The sequence below is a fragment of the Petaurus breviceps genome, unplaced genomic scaffold (assembly GCF_028583685.1).
Source record: "Petaurus breviceps papuanus isolate PSGF00001 unplaced genomic scaffold, PetGlider_PUasm1.0 214, whole genome shotgun sequence".
In the NCBI taxonomy this organism is placed as follows: Eukaryota; Metazoa; Chordata; class Mammalia; order Diprotodontia; family Petauridae; genus Petaurus; species Petaurus breviceps.
The window spans coordinates 11,073,890-11,088,950 of NW_027185863.1; the positions used below are offsets into that span (position 1 = coordinate 11,073,890).

The window sequence follows — 15,061 nt, forward strand, 5'->3', positions numbered from 1 at the left end:
TGTGTGTGTAGGGAGGGTACAGTGACTCATGAAGACTGCCTACTAAGGTGTAGAGAAGGCAAAGAACATAGTTATGGATGGGAAACATAGAAACTTAGAGGATCCCACCTTCTAGTGACCAATCACTGCTTCACAACTACAATATTTAGGAGCACATCTCAAGTTTCACTGGAGTCTGTGGCCACTCACCTCTCGAAAATTCTGCTCAAAATTCCGGAGCTGTAGACACTGTTCGAGTTTCTGCTGATGCTTAGCCCAAAATTCATCAAAAGCAGCTTCTGTTTCACCCAGCTGATCCAGAAGCCTAAAAGGAAGGGCAAGAATCAATCTACACTATATGTATGTATCAGACCATGACAAATTCTCCCCAGAGGTAAATCATTTGCTTTCCTTTTCATTTGACATAGGGAGAGAGAAGACTTTGTATCAAGGAGAAAATCAATTGTACCAAAATAACATATTTGACTTGTCATATGGAAGCATCATCTATTTTATTTCTATTGCATGGCTCTTGAGATTCCCCTCAGGTTTTAATTCAGTCATAAAAACATAGATTTAATGAACTTATGCAAAGTGAAATAAGCAGAATCAGGAGAACATTGTACACAGTAACAACAACATTGTGTGATGATCAACTATGAATGACTTAGTTTTTCTCAGAAATACAATGATCCAAGACAATTACAAAGGCCTCATGATGGGAAATGCTATCCACATCAAGAGAAAGAACTGATGGACTCTGAATACAGATTGAAGCATACTATTTTCACTTTTTTTGGTGTTTTTTTCTTTTGATCTGCTTCTTCTTTCACAACTATGACTAATATGGAAATGTTTTACATGGTTGCACATATATAACCTATACCAAATTGCTTACTATTTCAGGAAGATGGGAGGGAAGAAGGGAGAAAAATTTAGAACTCAAAATTTTCTTTATGCTCAAATTTTGCTTACCTGTGATTAGAAAAAATACTGTTTAAAAAAACAACAATGTAGACTTACATCTTGAACGGACTTTAGGGATCCCTTTCTAATTTTGATCACACAGAAACAATTCAGTCATACATTGTCCTCTTTGCTTACTTCATCTGTCCCTTGACCTTTTGACACCCACACCTTGTCAAATCTCAACCCTGAGTTACCATGCTAGTAGCTGTCTTCTCTGATCCTACATACATGCTGCTGACCATTGCTGGACAAAATCAGTAATAGTGTCCACTGGATACACCATACATTCATATATTCTAATCTTACTTAGATCTTTATCACTATAGGCAAGCCTTTTAATTCTTCACTGACATTCAATTATATTCACTACAACTGTTCCAAAACTCTTCTTCTCTCAAGACTCCTACACCATTTCTATCTTCTTCAACCATAGAGACACCTCCTACTTTAGGTTATATATCACAAGCTTCCTTTTCTCCTTGATCCTACTTTATAATTCCTCAATATTGTCTTCTATATTCTCTTTGTTACATTCCCTTACAAAGAAAGGGCCCTTCTTTGTGCTGTGGTTAACCTCTGTATTTCTGCCCTTAGTCCCATCCTCTTTTGTTTCTTCTGAGAGCTCCTTCAATCATCTCTGTTCTTTCTCTAATTTTTAGTCTTGTCCTACGGTCTTTTTTCTTTTTTCTTCTACAAACATGCCCAACATTTCCTCCATCCTGAAGAAGTCTTCACCTGTCTTACCATCCCCTCAAGCGATTATTCCTTTCACCTCCCTTTTATAATCAAACTTCCAGGTGGAGGAAAAAGACAAAGAAAGAATCTCCACTTTATGGCCAAAACCTCCTCTCCTCCCACTCACTGTTCAGCCCTTTGCAATCTGTCTCCTGATCTCACCACTTGACTGAAACTGCTCTCTGCAAGACTAGCAATATTTATTTCATTGCTAAATCTGAAGGTTCTGTCTCAATCATCATCCTTCCTGACCTCTCTTCTGCATATGACAATGTTACTGTCCTCCATGCCTAGAATTCTCTCTCATCTCTGCCTTCTGGCTTTTCTGTCTTCCTTTTCTCATATAAAATCCCACCTTCTGCAAGGTGCCTTTGCTATCACCCTCAGTATAAGTGCCTTCTCTCTGACATAATCTTCCCGGTTCATCCTACATATATATCTTGCTTGTACATCATTGTTTTCATGCCATCTCTCACATCATACTGTGAGGTCTTTGTGAGCAAAGACTTTCTTTTGCCCTTCTCCAGTGTTTAAATAGTAGGTGCTTAATAAATGCTTATTGACTGACTTTTAACCACCTCTTCATCCTGTATACCATCCATTCCTTGAGTTTTAGGAACATTCTTCTCTCCTGCTTCTTCTCCTATTTACCTAACTTCTCCTCAGTCTCCTTTATAATCTTTATGAAGCCCCCTAAGCATAGAGGTGATATCTCCCAGATCGAAATATATTTAACCCCCATCTCCTGATCTCCAGTCCTGCAACATCAACTATTAGAAAACTCAAAGTGGATAAATATCCCATAGGCATATCATACTTAACATGTCCAAAATCAAAGTTATTCCTCTCTCCAACCTCTTCCACTATAACTATTTCTCTTTTTACCTTACCTATTTCATTTGAGGCCCTCACTATCCTTTTGGACTCCCAAATTCACATTTTTCAGCATCATTCTCATATCTTCCCCCTTTGTTTCATGTTTTTCATTCATTTTCAATCCATTGTCAAGTCTTCTTGGTTCTACAGCTATATAACATGAATCTGTCTCTTCTCTACTCATGGCCTCAACCATGGATGACTGAGCTCTTCTCACTTTCATCTGTACTACCCAAAAAACCCCCTAATTTGGATTCCTGGCTTTCGGCTTCTCCTTCCTCTCCTCTAGCCTTCATATAGCTGTCAAAATAATCTTCCTAAAGCACACATCTGACCATGCCACTCCTGTCCTCAAGAACTTCTAGAAGTCTCCTACTGCCCTAAGGCAGCATTCTCCTCAGCTTGACATTTAATTTCCTTCACCATATGGCTCAGGACAACTTTTCCAGACATATTTCATATTGCTCTGCTTCACACACTCTATATTTCTTCTAGGTGTTACCTGAAATCAGAACTCCCTTTCTTGACTCTGTGTGTCTTTGTACAGGTCACCCTCCTTGTCTGGAATGTAATCTTTTTACTTTTGATAATGCTTAGCTTCCTTCAAACCTCAGTTTCTCCTATGGTAAGTCTTTCTTAATACTCAAATCATTATGTATAAACATCTCTGGTTACATGCAATGTTCTCCTTAATATTATGTAAGCTCCCTGAGGGAAGCAATCTTTATCCCCAGCACTTCGCAAACAGGTGCCTAATAGATTCTTGTTGGATTAGAATGAATTGGGTCTAGGAAACCCTCTGCTAGCAGTTTTCATTCTGTTCTTCTCCCTGGTATCTACCATTTGGTTCTATTTAAGGACATTAGACTCTACTCTGATGACTGTGGGAAGCTGATCTATTAAAGCAAGCATACAAATGACCTGACATAAAAAATCTAAAAAAGAAACTTCTAGGTCCTGATGGCAATAGATTAATGAAATTATTGGTCATATAATAACAACTTATATTTATATAGGATCATAGGTAAAGATCTGGGCACTTTGGAAGTCATCTAAACCTGGAATTAGGAAGACCTGGGTTCAAATCCTGCCTCTTATATTTATTAGCCATAAAACCTTGGGCAATTCACTTAACTTCCCTTAGCCTCCATTTCTTCATTTGTAAAATGAGTGTAATGATAAGCACCTGTGTCCCAGGATTGTTGTAAGGATAAAATAAGATTATATTTGTAAAGTGCGTTGTAACCTTAAAGTGTTGTAGAGGTACTAGGTCACATTATATTTACATTATGTTTATACTATTTTATGTTAAACTACATGATGTTATGTTGTGGTAAAGGGCATTGAACCTGTGTTCAAAGAACTAGGAGAGCAACATAATACAGTGAGAAGACCTTTCTGAACGGATACAGAGTGAAGCGATCGGAACAAGAAGAAGGATTTGTACAATAACAACATTGTAGAGAAACACAACTTTGAAAGTCTTAGAACTCTGGTCAATGCAATGATAAATGATTAGTTCAAAGGACTAAAGATTAGCATGTTACTCACCTCCTGCCAGAAAGATGATGACCTTAAAAATACATGCCCAATGTGGGAATTTATTTTGCCAAATTATGCGTGTTTATGATGAAGACTGTTTTTTGTTTTGTTTTGTTTCATGCTGGGTGATGAGAGGGATAGATTATAAATGTGAGTGCAAGAAAAAGTTTTATTTTAAGGCATAAAAAGAGAAATGGGTCCTTGCAGTCACATATTGACTTAGAAAACCACAAATTAACAATATTCATGTTGTGCTGTATTTTTTTTTTTACTTATCTTGTTAAACAATTCCCAATTACATTTTAATCTGATTCTGGCCAAGCTTGGGAATTTTTCAGCTGGCAGCAAGTTTGACACCTCTCATCTAACTTAACCTATAAATAGCTATTTATAGTTTCCAAAGCATTTACCTTATATGATGTTGTCACAATTGGATAGCTAGTTTTCTGACTCTTAATCCCATGCTCTAATACATCATGTAGCTTCTCAAATGAAAACATTTAACTTTTAAAAGTGTGAGTTGGATGCTGACCTAGAAACCCACCTAGAAATGACTCCTATATGCCTGTTTCCCTTTCAATTAACTGAAAAATCTATGACTCTCCCACTCTAAAGGGATACTACAAGAACAAAGAAGAAAGTAAATGCAAAAATACTTTGAAGTGGAGGGTAGAGTAAACTAAGACATTATTCTTGTTAGTAGTTGGCATCATAAGGAATTTTTGCAGCTTTGAAATTTAGTGGTTTCCATTTAAGGGAATATCCTGAACTACGAAAGGAGGTTTCCTTTGGCGTTCAGCGGGATAAGTCCCTAGAATTTCATAAAATCATAGATTGGGGAAAATACATTCCAATCTCTTCATTTTATAAGTGAAAGCATTGGAGCTCAGAGAGATTCAGTGAACTGCTCAGTCACTCTGCTAGTTACATTCAACATGGAGAATAGAATCTATTTCTCCAGATCATTCCCAGTTTGCTACAAGTTGCCATTGTACAATTTGCTTATGTCTACCTGGTTACTCAAGCAGTATTTAGTTTCCTTTGCAAATGTGAGCACCCTTCTAAAATCTCTTGAATTCAAAGTAAAACTTGATCACGTATACTTGTTATAAAGTTTTGGTTTTTTTCCCCAGTCAGTGAAGGAGGAGAGTTGAGAGATTAAATGCTTGTCAATTGAAATAAAAATTATTAGAGAAGAAAAGAAAGCAAAACACCCACAAACATTTGATGACTCTTCTCACCTTTGCACTGTGGTTTGATTGTCAAGCTGATCTTGATTCAGGCTGTACTCAGGATTCTTGGCCAGTGGCTCTCTAATGCTTTCAAGGATAGTGTGTCCCTCTTTTAATGCTAACATCATATCTTCCTGTGGAAAGACATCAGCTTGTTTAAATTTGCTCATCAGAGTTTTAGAGACTCATCATTCAATATATAATGAATCATTAGAACCTATGCTATCAGCTAATTGAATCTGGAAAGGTTGATTTAAAGAGTAGCATGGAAAGAAGGGAAAAAATTATAAATGATAATGAGGACAATAATGGTATTGAGGAAACTGACAAAGAAATTACCTACTAGAATAATTTTATAGAACCATTGAATTTTCAGAGCCAGAAAGGGTTCTAGAGATCAACTGACCCAACTCTCTCATTTTTTTTTTTTATGAAGAAACTTTCAAGCTCAAAGGCATTAAATGACTTGCTCAATATTACACAACCAGTGAAGGGGAAAGCCAGGACTAGGTAATAGAGCAATCAATCAACAAACACTTATTAAGTTCCTAATGTGTGTCAGGTTATTTTTATCGTTCAGTTCTTTTTCAGTCACATCCAACTCTGTGATCCAACTGGGAATTTTCTTGGCAGAGATATTGGAGTGGTTTGCCATTTCCTTCTCCAGCTCATTGTACAGATGAGGGACTGAAGAACACAGGGTGAAGTGACTTGTCCACAGTCATACAACTAGTAAGTGTCTGAGGCTGGAACTGAACTTAGGAAGATGAGTCTTTTTGATTTGAAGCTCAGTGTTCTGCCCACTGTACCACCTAGCGGCCCCCAGGTTACATCAATAATACAATAAAAAACTAGAAAAAATTTTAGACATTATTTAAGGTAATCTTTTAATTTTCATTATGCATATGAAATTACTTGACAAAGGTCACACAACTAGCTAGGCAGCTAGGTAGGCAACTGGATAGAACACTGGGTCTGTATTCAGAAAGAACTGAGTTCAAATCCTGTCTTAGCTAGCTTTGTGACCCTGGGCAAAAATCGCTTAACCTTTGTTGCCTTAGTTTCCTCATTTGTACAATAGTGATAATAAGAGCCCCTACCTCTTATGGGCTGTGAGATTCAAATGTGATAATATCTGTAAAGTACTTAGCACAGTGCCTGGAACATAGTAGGTGCTTAACAAATAATTATTTCATTCTTTTTTAGAAGGCAAAGCTAGAACTAGAGTTCAGGTCTAATAGCTAAAGAAGATACAGTTGTGTGGCTAGAAAGACTCCCCCTTTTTTTGGATGGAGGAAGGTAGGGCAATTGGGGCTAAGTGACTTGCCCAAGGTGACATGGTTAGTAAGTGTTAAGTGTCTGAGGTCAAATTTGAACTAAGGTCCTCCTAATTCCAGGGCCAATGCTCTATGCACTGCGCCACCTAGACACCCCTAGATAGACCCTCAAGTGTGGGAAATCAACTGAGTCTGATGGGAAGGTAAGGCAATCTACGTGAAGCTCTGGTTGGCATAAATGCTTATTCAATTTTTTTTCTGGGGACCAAACAAAAGTTAGTATAAATATACTGGAAAGTCAAGCACCTCCCACAAGTTCAGCTCTAGGGAGTATTCTCCCTTGACATTTCCATAAAAAAACCAAATTGGGGGTAGGGGAAAGAATTATGCAAGAATCTAGATGATAATAATAGCAGCTCACATTTATATGGCACTTTGAGATTCACAAAGAACTTTCTTCACGATAATACTGTGAAGTAATTCATGCAAGTAACTTTTTTAACTTGACTTGTAATTTTATTGGTGGCAGAATACTTGAAAAGTCTAGATTGTTACTTTCTTTTCAATGTACAGTGTGAGAGTTGTACGGGACACAGAGGTTAAGTAACTTGCCCTCATTTGTTATCACTGACTCAGGCAGAGTTACACATCACTTAGTAGTGAAGAAGATAGGTTGTCTAATACATCTTCCTTCAGCAATTTCTTTATAATTAGAGCAAGATATTGCTTTAAGCTAGATATGGCTGCATGTTTGGGGACTTAGGACTGTATTGTCCTTAGAAAAGCCTCTACCAAGAGAAATGACTGCTGTTTCAAAGCCAAAAACTTAGTCACCGTGTAGGGGTAGCTAATGACAAGAAAAACATGGAATTTATACAAAGTAGGGAGAGGAAATCAGTAAGTAAATATGGTAAGATTAAGAGTCTTGGATTTCTGGAATTGGCATAAAACACAAAGTCCCCCACCTGCCTGTTTACTCTCTGCCTTAAGGTACTATAGGAATCTTACCTTTAAAATTTACTGTGAACATCAGATTGACCAACAGGCTCAGTTACCACCAGTATGAATCACTTTGAGGAAAGATCTCTTTAAAGCCTAATCCATAATTCTCTGCAGATCTCATCATTACTCAGTGATGCAAAGGATTTATTACCCACATTTGATGCCCCACAAGAACATGTTTCAATCTGCATTCTACTAATACTATACTACCAAAAGGCTGTCCTTTTTATATCAGAGATAAAAAATGTACTTTTTGTTAGAAATAAATGTGAACCCTCAGTTTCCAAACTTGGAAAGCAAATGAGCAGTAGCTAGTAAGAGTGGCTTTTTGAAGCATGTTTCAGCCTCATACTTGGTATAATCAAGAAAATCATGCTGTTTTTCTTTTGGAAATTTCTCTTTAATGATCAGAGCCCTTTAGTGTTTAATCTAAGCAAGGCTTGCGCCTTCCCCTCCTTCACTTACCTTCATTTTGCCTTTCTTCTCTGTGTGTGCTGAAAGAATGGAGCTGGTTGATTGTACATCATTAGGTAATTCCGTCTCTGCTAGTTCTGTCCCAAAGGACTGGAGCATTTGAGCTGTTTGCTTAACCATTAGGGCGAAACTTTCAATAGCCTTTTGAAATAAAGAGGGAGAAAAAGGCTATTATAAAACATCCTATGCACACAACACAGCTGCTGTTTTAAAATGAGACCTAGGTCTCCTAACAGCTAACAAATTAAACATCACCTCATCCCAAAAGTTAAAGATTTCAAAGAAAATCTGAACAATGATATGCTCATAGACAAGTACCTTCACCATTCGTTCCTTGACTGCATGCTTTTTTTCCCTCCCAGATTCAGATCAGACACACTTTTTAACATAATCTCAAAATTCAGAGTAATTCTGTACTTGACTTCTCTCCCTCTCTCTGCTAGGAGCAGAATGACCACATGTGTGCTCTCTCTCTCTCTCTCACACACACACACACACACACTCACTCACACACACACACACACACACACACACACAGACCACAACAACACAGCCTTTTGCCTTTAAGCCTGCAGAAAACCACTCCCAAACTCATTACTCATGTTATTTCTTTATGATGACTAAGTTCCATTGAGACTATCTCTTCATTCTTTGGAAGTAAACTTTTGTTAAAATGAACATGTTTGGGGAAACTCAATGCCACGATGCAGAAACAGGACTATACAGTAAGCTATAAGTAATTAAAGGAAATGTTTTCCTTTCCTTTCCTCCCCACCACCAAAACAGAATCAGAAAGGTCACTTACTGTGCGGTGAGATAGCCACCTGCTATGGCAATAGTCCAGGGTCCCACCAAGATCTTCCGTTAGCTGTGTTTTGTCAATATAACTCTGCAATTCTGGTACTGAACTGAGCATTATGATCTAGAAAAAGGCAACAAAGCAAAACCCACAAATAGAACATCCATCTATAGAGCTGACACAGTAATCTATCAGGGGAAAATATCTTCATTGTTGCAAAGGGCATGCAAAATAATAGCTGCTAAGTTTGAGAAAGGTCAATTTACACGTACCCATTGCAGAGGAAAATGATTCAATTTTATCAGGTACCAATTAGCGTCTATGCAACACCCCAAATGTGAGCTAAATAATGCATAATAGGTGTGGCAAATGTTATCTTCATCAATTTTCACATTTCAATCAATCAACAAAGAATGATCAATACTTCCGACATTTGTGTGAAATCACTTAATTTCTTTTAGCCTCAGTTTCCCCATCTGTAATATTATAGGGTTAGAATGAATGGTTTTTGAAGTCCCTTCCAGCTCTAGATGTATAATCCTAGAGTCTATTAAGTGCCTACTGTTTACTAGGCAGCAGGCTAGGGATACAGATGAAAACTGGAATAATTCCTGCCCTCAAGGAACTTATATTCTATCTACACATCAAAAGTATAAGGTTACAGCATTTAAATGATTCCTCTGCACACAATTAAGAGAGAGGAAAGGTTTTTATTAGTAACTCTAAAACCAAATTACCCAGGGCTTATTTTCAGTTTTTGTTCTGTATAAGTATTTTTTCTTTTTTTTCACTTAATGAAACTCCAAGATTTCAAATTTTTTCAAATGTCATTAATCTGTAAGATATCAAGTAAGTCTTCCAAAATAGTCCTTAGATCTAATAAATTTCACATCTGTTCTGTATTACCACCCTGGCTATTGTTAACTATTCGTTGAGATTAAAAATAGCGTAATTTATATTAGGAAATCCAAAGAAAATGTATTTAAGAATGGAACTCTCTAGAAAAGAAATTTAGTCAGCCTCCATTTTTGTCCTTCTACACCATTCTTTAGTGTAGAATGTTTGCTCTCCAAGCAAACCTAACCCAGAGAAAAATAGTCAAAGAAACTTTCTTAAATTTCTTTCTCATTACTCATGAATTTGGGGGGGAACCTTTCTAAATACCTTTATTTTAGATTTTTTTTTCTTCTTTTGGAGGGCAATTGGGGTTAAGTAACTTGCCCAAGGTTACATGGCTAGTTTTTTTTTTGGTGTTAAGTTTAGATTTTCTTTTTAAAAAATTTTAAATCATTTTGAGCTTAAATACAAAAAGATGAGAAAGAACATTTCCATGTACACAGCATGACATAAAAAGAGGATTCAATAGAAAACCATGAATTTCCATTTCACACCGTTTTTGAAAAACGATGTCATAAATACTACACATCATTTTCAAAACTACCCTGCTTTCTGTACTTCCTTTTAAGTTTTCTTTGGTCTTCTGCTGTTCATTTTTTTCTCCCTTTTCTCCCCACCCCATCCAAGAGAAGGTTTCCATTAGACACGTGTGTGTGTGTGTGCGCACATATTTCCATTCATCAGTTCTTTTCTGGATATGGATAGCATCATCATTCATAGGTCATCTGTAATTGATTTGCACACTCAAAATGACTTTGTTGTTCAAAGTTGTTCTTAGAACAATATTGCTGTTACTGTGTACAATGTTCTCATTTTACTCTTCATTATTTCATTTAAGTCTATCCACGGTCATCTAAAATCAAGCTATTTGTAATTTCTTATAGTATAATAGTATTCTATCACAATCATATATCACAACTTGGTTAGCCCTTCCCCAATTGATGGGCACCTCCTCAATTTCCAGTTCTTTATCACCACAAAGAGATCCGCTATAAATATTTTAGAACATACGTTCTTTTCTTTTTTTCCTAATCACCTTGGGAAACAGACCTAATAATGGTATTGCTGGGTCAAAGGGTATACCCATTTTTATTACTCTTTGGGCATAATTCCAGATTACTCTCCAAAATGGCTGGATCAATTCACAGTTCCATCAATAGTGAATTAATGTTCTATATCATCACTAGCACTCTGTATATGATTAATAAAAAATATTCTTTATCAAGAATTAAAGATGGGCACAAAGCAATCCCATTCATTGATCATTTTCTTTCTAGTGTGCTACCTTCTAGAGCTGTGGATACTCTATAATGTTGGGAGTGAATTGTTCATCACCAGTAACATGTGTACATAAGCCAGAGAGAAAAACCTTTAATGATGACCCAACAGATTACAAAAGGCCACTGATTTTAATGTTAATATGCCTTTTGAAACCTGGCTCTTGACTACTAATTATAATATGACACAGTGGTGTCACTCTAAAGGAAACTACTTCCTTTCTATGAACAATTGTGTGGAAAAATAGTTCCTGATGTGGCTTCCTCATCAAATATAAAGCAAAGATTTTGTATTCATTATAAGGATTATAAAAATGGGAATGTTTCTGCTCAATAGGACTTAAGAGGTGTAGAAGGCTCCAACTTTATAACTTAAAGTGACATCTATGCCCATTTGGTTAACATGGACTCCAGCCAAAATGTGTCAAATGATGACGCATAGGAAACCTAAAGCAAAGGTCTTTGCTTTCATAAGATTTACCATGAATCACATCTATATAGTGGTTCTTTAGACTCTAAGGCTGCTTCCATGCTACAAACATAACACATACTATTCCCAAAAATCGCACAGCATTTGATGTTTTTATTTATAATGACTCAGTGTGGTATTTACCCTGCAGTATACATACCAGTGTTTTAGCAGGTATCTCACTGCACCCATGGAGAAAGTATGTAGACTTTCCAGGGGTGCTATAAACAATATGCTTTCTAGCAATATGAACAGGTGAGGGGAAAGAGTTGTGACTTCACTTATAAAGGACAGAATGCTAAAGTGGGAGCAAGAAAGGAAGACCTGGGTTTGAATTCTGCCTCCAACATTTCCTAACTATTTGACTGTGGAAAAGTCACTTACGATCAATGAGTCTGTTTGTCTGCAAAATGAGGATAATACTCCTTACAGAGTTGTTTTGAGGTTCAAATGAGAAAATTTATTTAAAGGACTTCTGAACTTTAAAATGCCATATAAATAAAATAATAAACAATAATAATGATAAAAATTCTAGACTAAGAGTACAAGTATGGCCACAATAGTCAAGCATGAAGTTGCTTGGAACAACGTGATCCAGAAGCATCAGGGGACTAGAAGAAAGAAGTAGTAAGGCAAAGTAAACATTGATGAATCTGGAGTCAGAGAACCTGAGTTCAAATCCTAGCTCAACCACTTAACTACCTACATGACCACGGACAAATCACTTTACATCTGTGAGCCTCAGTTTCCTTATCTGTAAAACGAGGGGCCTGAAGTAGGTGATCTTAAAGGTCTCTTCCAGCAAAAGAGCAATGATTCTGTAAATGATGAAGAAGGAAGTGACTCCATGTGTTGGAGTGATGGGAGGCAGAGATGGGTGATGAGGGAGCAAAGCGAATGAAAGCCACCCTTTCTTCACCCTTCCTTTTCACTATAGTTTTCGCTTTTGTTTTGATTTTTGTGGGCAGGTTGGTTTGGGGAAATGTGATAGAGAAAAGTGGTACAGCTAGGTGGTCTGTGGATAGAAAGCCTGCCTTGGAGGCAGAAAGACTTATCTTCCTGAGTTGAAATCCAGCCTCAGATACCTACTGGCTGTATGACCTTGGGCCAATCATTTTAACCCTATTTGCCTCAGTTTCCTCATATATGAAATGAGCTGGAGAAGGGAATGGCAAACTACTCCAATATCTCTGCCAAGAAAATACCAAATGGGGTCACAAAGAGTTGGACACCATTGAGAAAATGAAAGAATAACACTAACAACATTTTTATAAAAAGCACCACTGCCACCAGAATCACATTTTCCACAAACAATTCAACTCACATTTCCTAAGACATTACAAGGGCTCTGGGATCAAGCCACATACACTTTTGCTCTCTTATTTTAAAGGAGTGCACTATTTCAGCAGAAATTCACATGAGAGAAAGCTTATACTGGCAGACACTTGTGCCATGATAGTTCATTAAGTAACTATTGGTAATTCAGTGCCATTAACTATATTTTATGAGAAATACAAGTTAACTTAATGCTGCTACCAACATATTGAGTTTTGTACATCCAGTTTTTTTTTAAAAGAACAGTTACAGTCCTAGGGGGGAAAAAAGGAAGATGTCCATTAGAAGAAAAGGCAGGAGGGGGAAAGGAAGAAAATAAGTACTTACATGGTGCCTACTATGTGCCAGGCACTGTGGTTGTGTTTTTTACAAATATTATCTCATTTGATTCTCACAATAATCCTAAGAGCTAGGTGCTAAATTATCCCTATTTTTACAATTGGGAAGACTGAGGGAAACAGAGGTTAAGTAACTTGCCCAAGGTCACACAACTAATAAGAGTCTGAGGCTAGACTTGATCTCAGGTTTTCCTGACTCCAGATCCAGCACTCTATTTCTTCAGGGATCTAGTTTCATCTTCCTAGAAAGAAATATAATTTAATTTGTATGTGTGGGGAAATGAGACGGGGAGGGAATTATCACAAATTTTTAAAGGTCTAAAACCATGTTTCTGTGACTCCAAAGCATCCTACAGATTGGATAATCCTTTCTTCTTCCTCTCTTGGGGTGCAGATGATCATAGGGGATATCTATTGATCTTATAAACAAAAAGGTTGTCTTCGACTTACGATTTTCATTATGTTGAGGCTACAATTGACCAGGGGCAAATAAGTGGAGCACTGAACAAAGTATTGGGCTTGGAATCAAGAATTTTCCTGAATTAGAATCTGGCTTCAGACACTTACTAGCTGTGTGACCCTGGGCAAGTCACTTATCCTCAGTTTTCTCATCTGTAAAATGAACTGGAGAAGGAAATGGCAAACTACTTCAGTATCTTTGCCAAGAAAACCCCAAATGGGGTCATGAAGAGTCTGAAAAGACTCAACAATAACAAACATTTGAACACCTATTAAATTATGAGATAATTTCTAGCTCTAAAGTTCTATGACATTGGGCTCTGTCTATGAAATGGTCATTGGGTTATAATTTTAACATAAAGAAGAATCCAAGCGGGGGGGGGGGGGGGGGGGGAAGAAGGGCTATAAATAATATCAGAAGGAAGTATATGTGATAGGGAGAAGCTCCTAGAGGGAGGAGCTCTCATTCTGTCTTTGTTTTCCCAGCATCTAGCCCAGGGTCTAACACATAACAGACATTTAACATATACCTGTTGACTGATTACAAATAAACAACTTAGTTTTCTGTTGATTATTATTGTTCAGTCATCTCCATGACCCCACTTGGGGTTTTTGTGGGAAAGATATAGGAGTAGTTTTCCATTTCCTTCTCCAGTTCATCTTACAGATGAGGGAACTGAGGCAAACACAGTTAAGTCATACAGCTATTAAGTGTCCGAGGTTGGATTTGAACTCAGGAAGACGAGTCTTTCTGACTCCAGGCCCCGAACTCTGCCCACTGCGCCACCTAGCTGCCCCTGTTGATAGGTATAGCCTTGACAATTCTACAGTCTCACAACTTTTAAAACATTTACTAACAAAAAGCTTGAATCTGAATTTTATTTAGCACTGTGAGGGATTGTCCCAAGTTAATTTAATAGTTAACTCTTCAGCTTTTCCTTCTCTGAGTTTCCACCTCTCTGACAAGCCCAGCATCCCAGAGCTGTTTGTGAGGTGCCCTAATGATTCATTCCTGCCATGAACTATACCTACACTCTAGGTGGTTGGGTGCCATGGACCCACAAGGAGTCTGTGGATGAATTTCAGAGTATTTATTAAGATAGAAAAAAATTATATTATTTTCTCTAGTCTCTAGTTGTTATAATTATAGTTACATTATATATTATATGATTATAATATATAATAATTATAGTTATAATTTCCTTCAACTATTTAAAACATTATTTTGAGAAGGGGTCTATAGATGCCATTAGACTGCCAAAGGGGTCCATGATATAAAAAAAAAGGTTAAGCAGCCCTTGACAAGTGGGCTTGTGCCTGATTGTGGTGATTCATAGGTAGGTATGGAGCTGGGAAGGGTTCCAGAGGTACTCTAGCCCACAGCTGGCAAGTGGGCCCTTA

The 15,061-nt window shown here is 37.2% G+C and overlaps 1 protein-coding gene across 5 annotated transcripts in view; it reads right to left on the reverse strand.

Annotated features, from left to right (window-relative positions):
• MCF2L (MCF.2 cell line derived transforming sequence like) overlaps positions 1–15,061 on the reverse strand; it is a 386,575-nt gene that overhangs the window by 40,898 nt on the left and 330,616 nt on the right. For all 5 annotated transcript variants that reach the window (XM_069094090.1, XM_069094093.1, XM_069094091.1 and 2 more), the window contains 4 exons: positions 8,892–9,008; positions 8,078–8,227; positions 5,343–5,467; positions 190–304 (listed from right to left, as the gene is read on the reverse strand). In XM_069094090.1, coding sequence (XP_068950191.1) covers positions 190–304; positions 5,343–5,467; positions 8,078–8,227; positions 8,892–9,008 — 507 coding nt within the window. The remainder of the gene's footprint in view (positions 1–189; positions 305–5,342; positions 5,468–8,077; positions 8,228–8,891; positions 9,009–15,061) is intronic.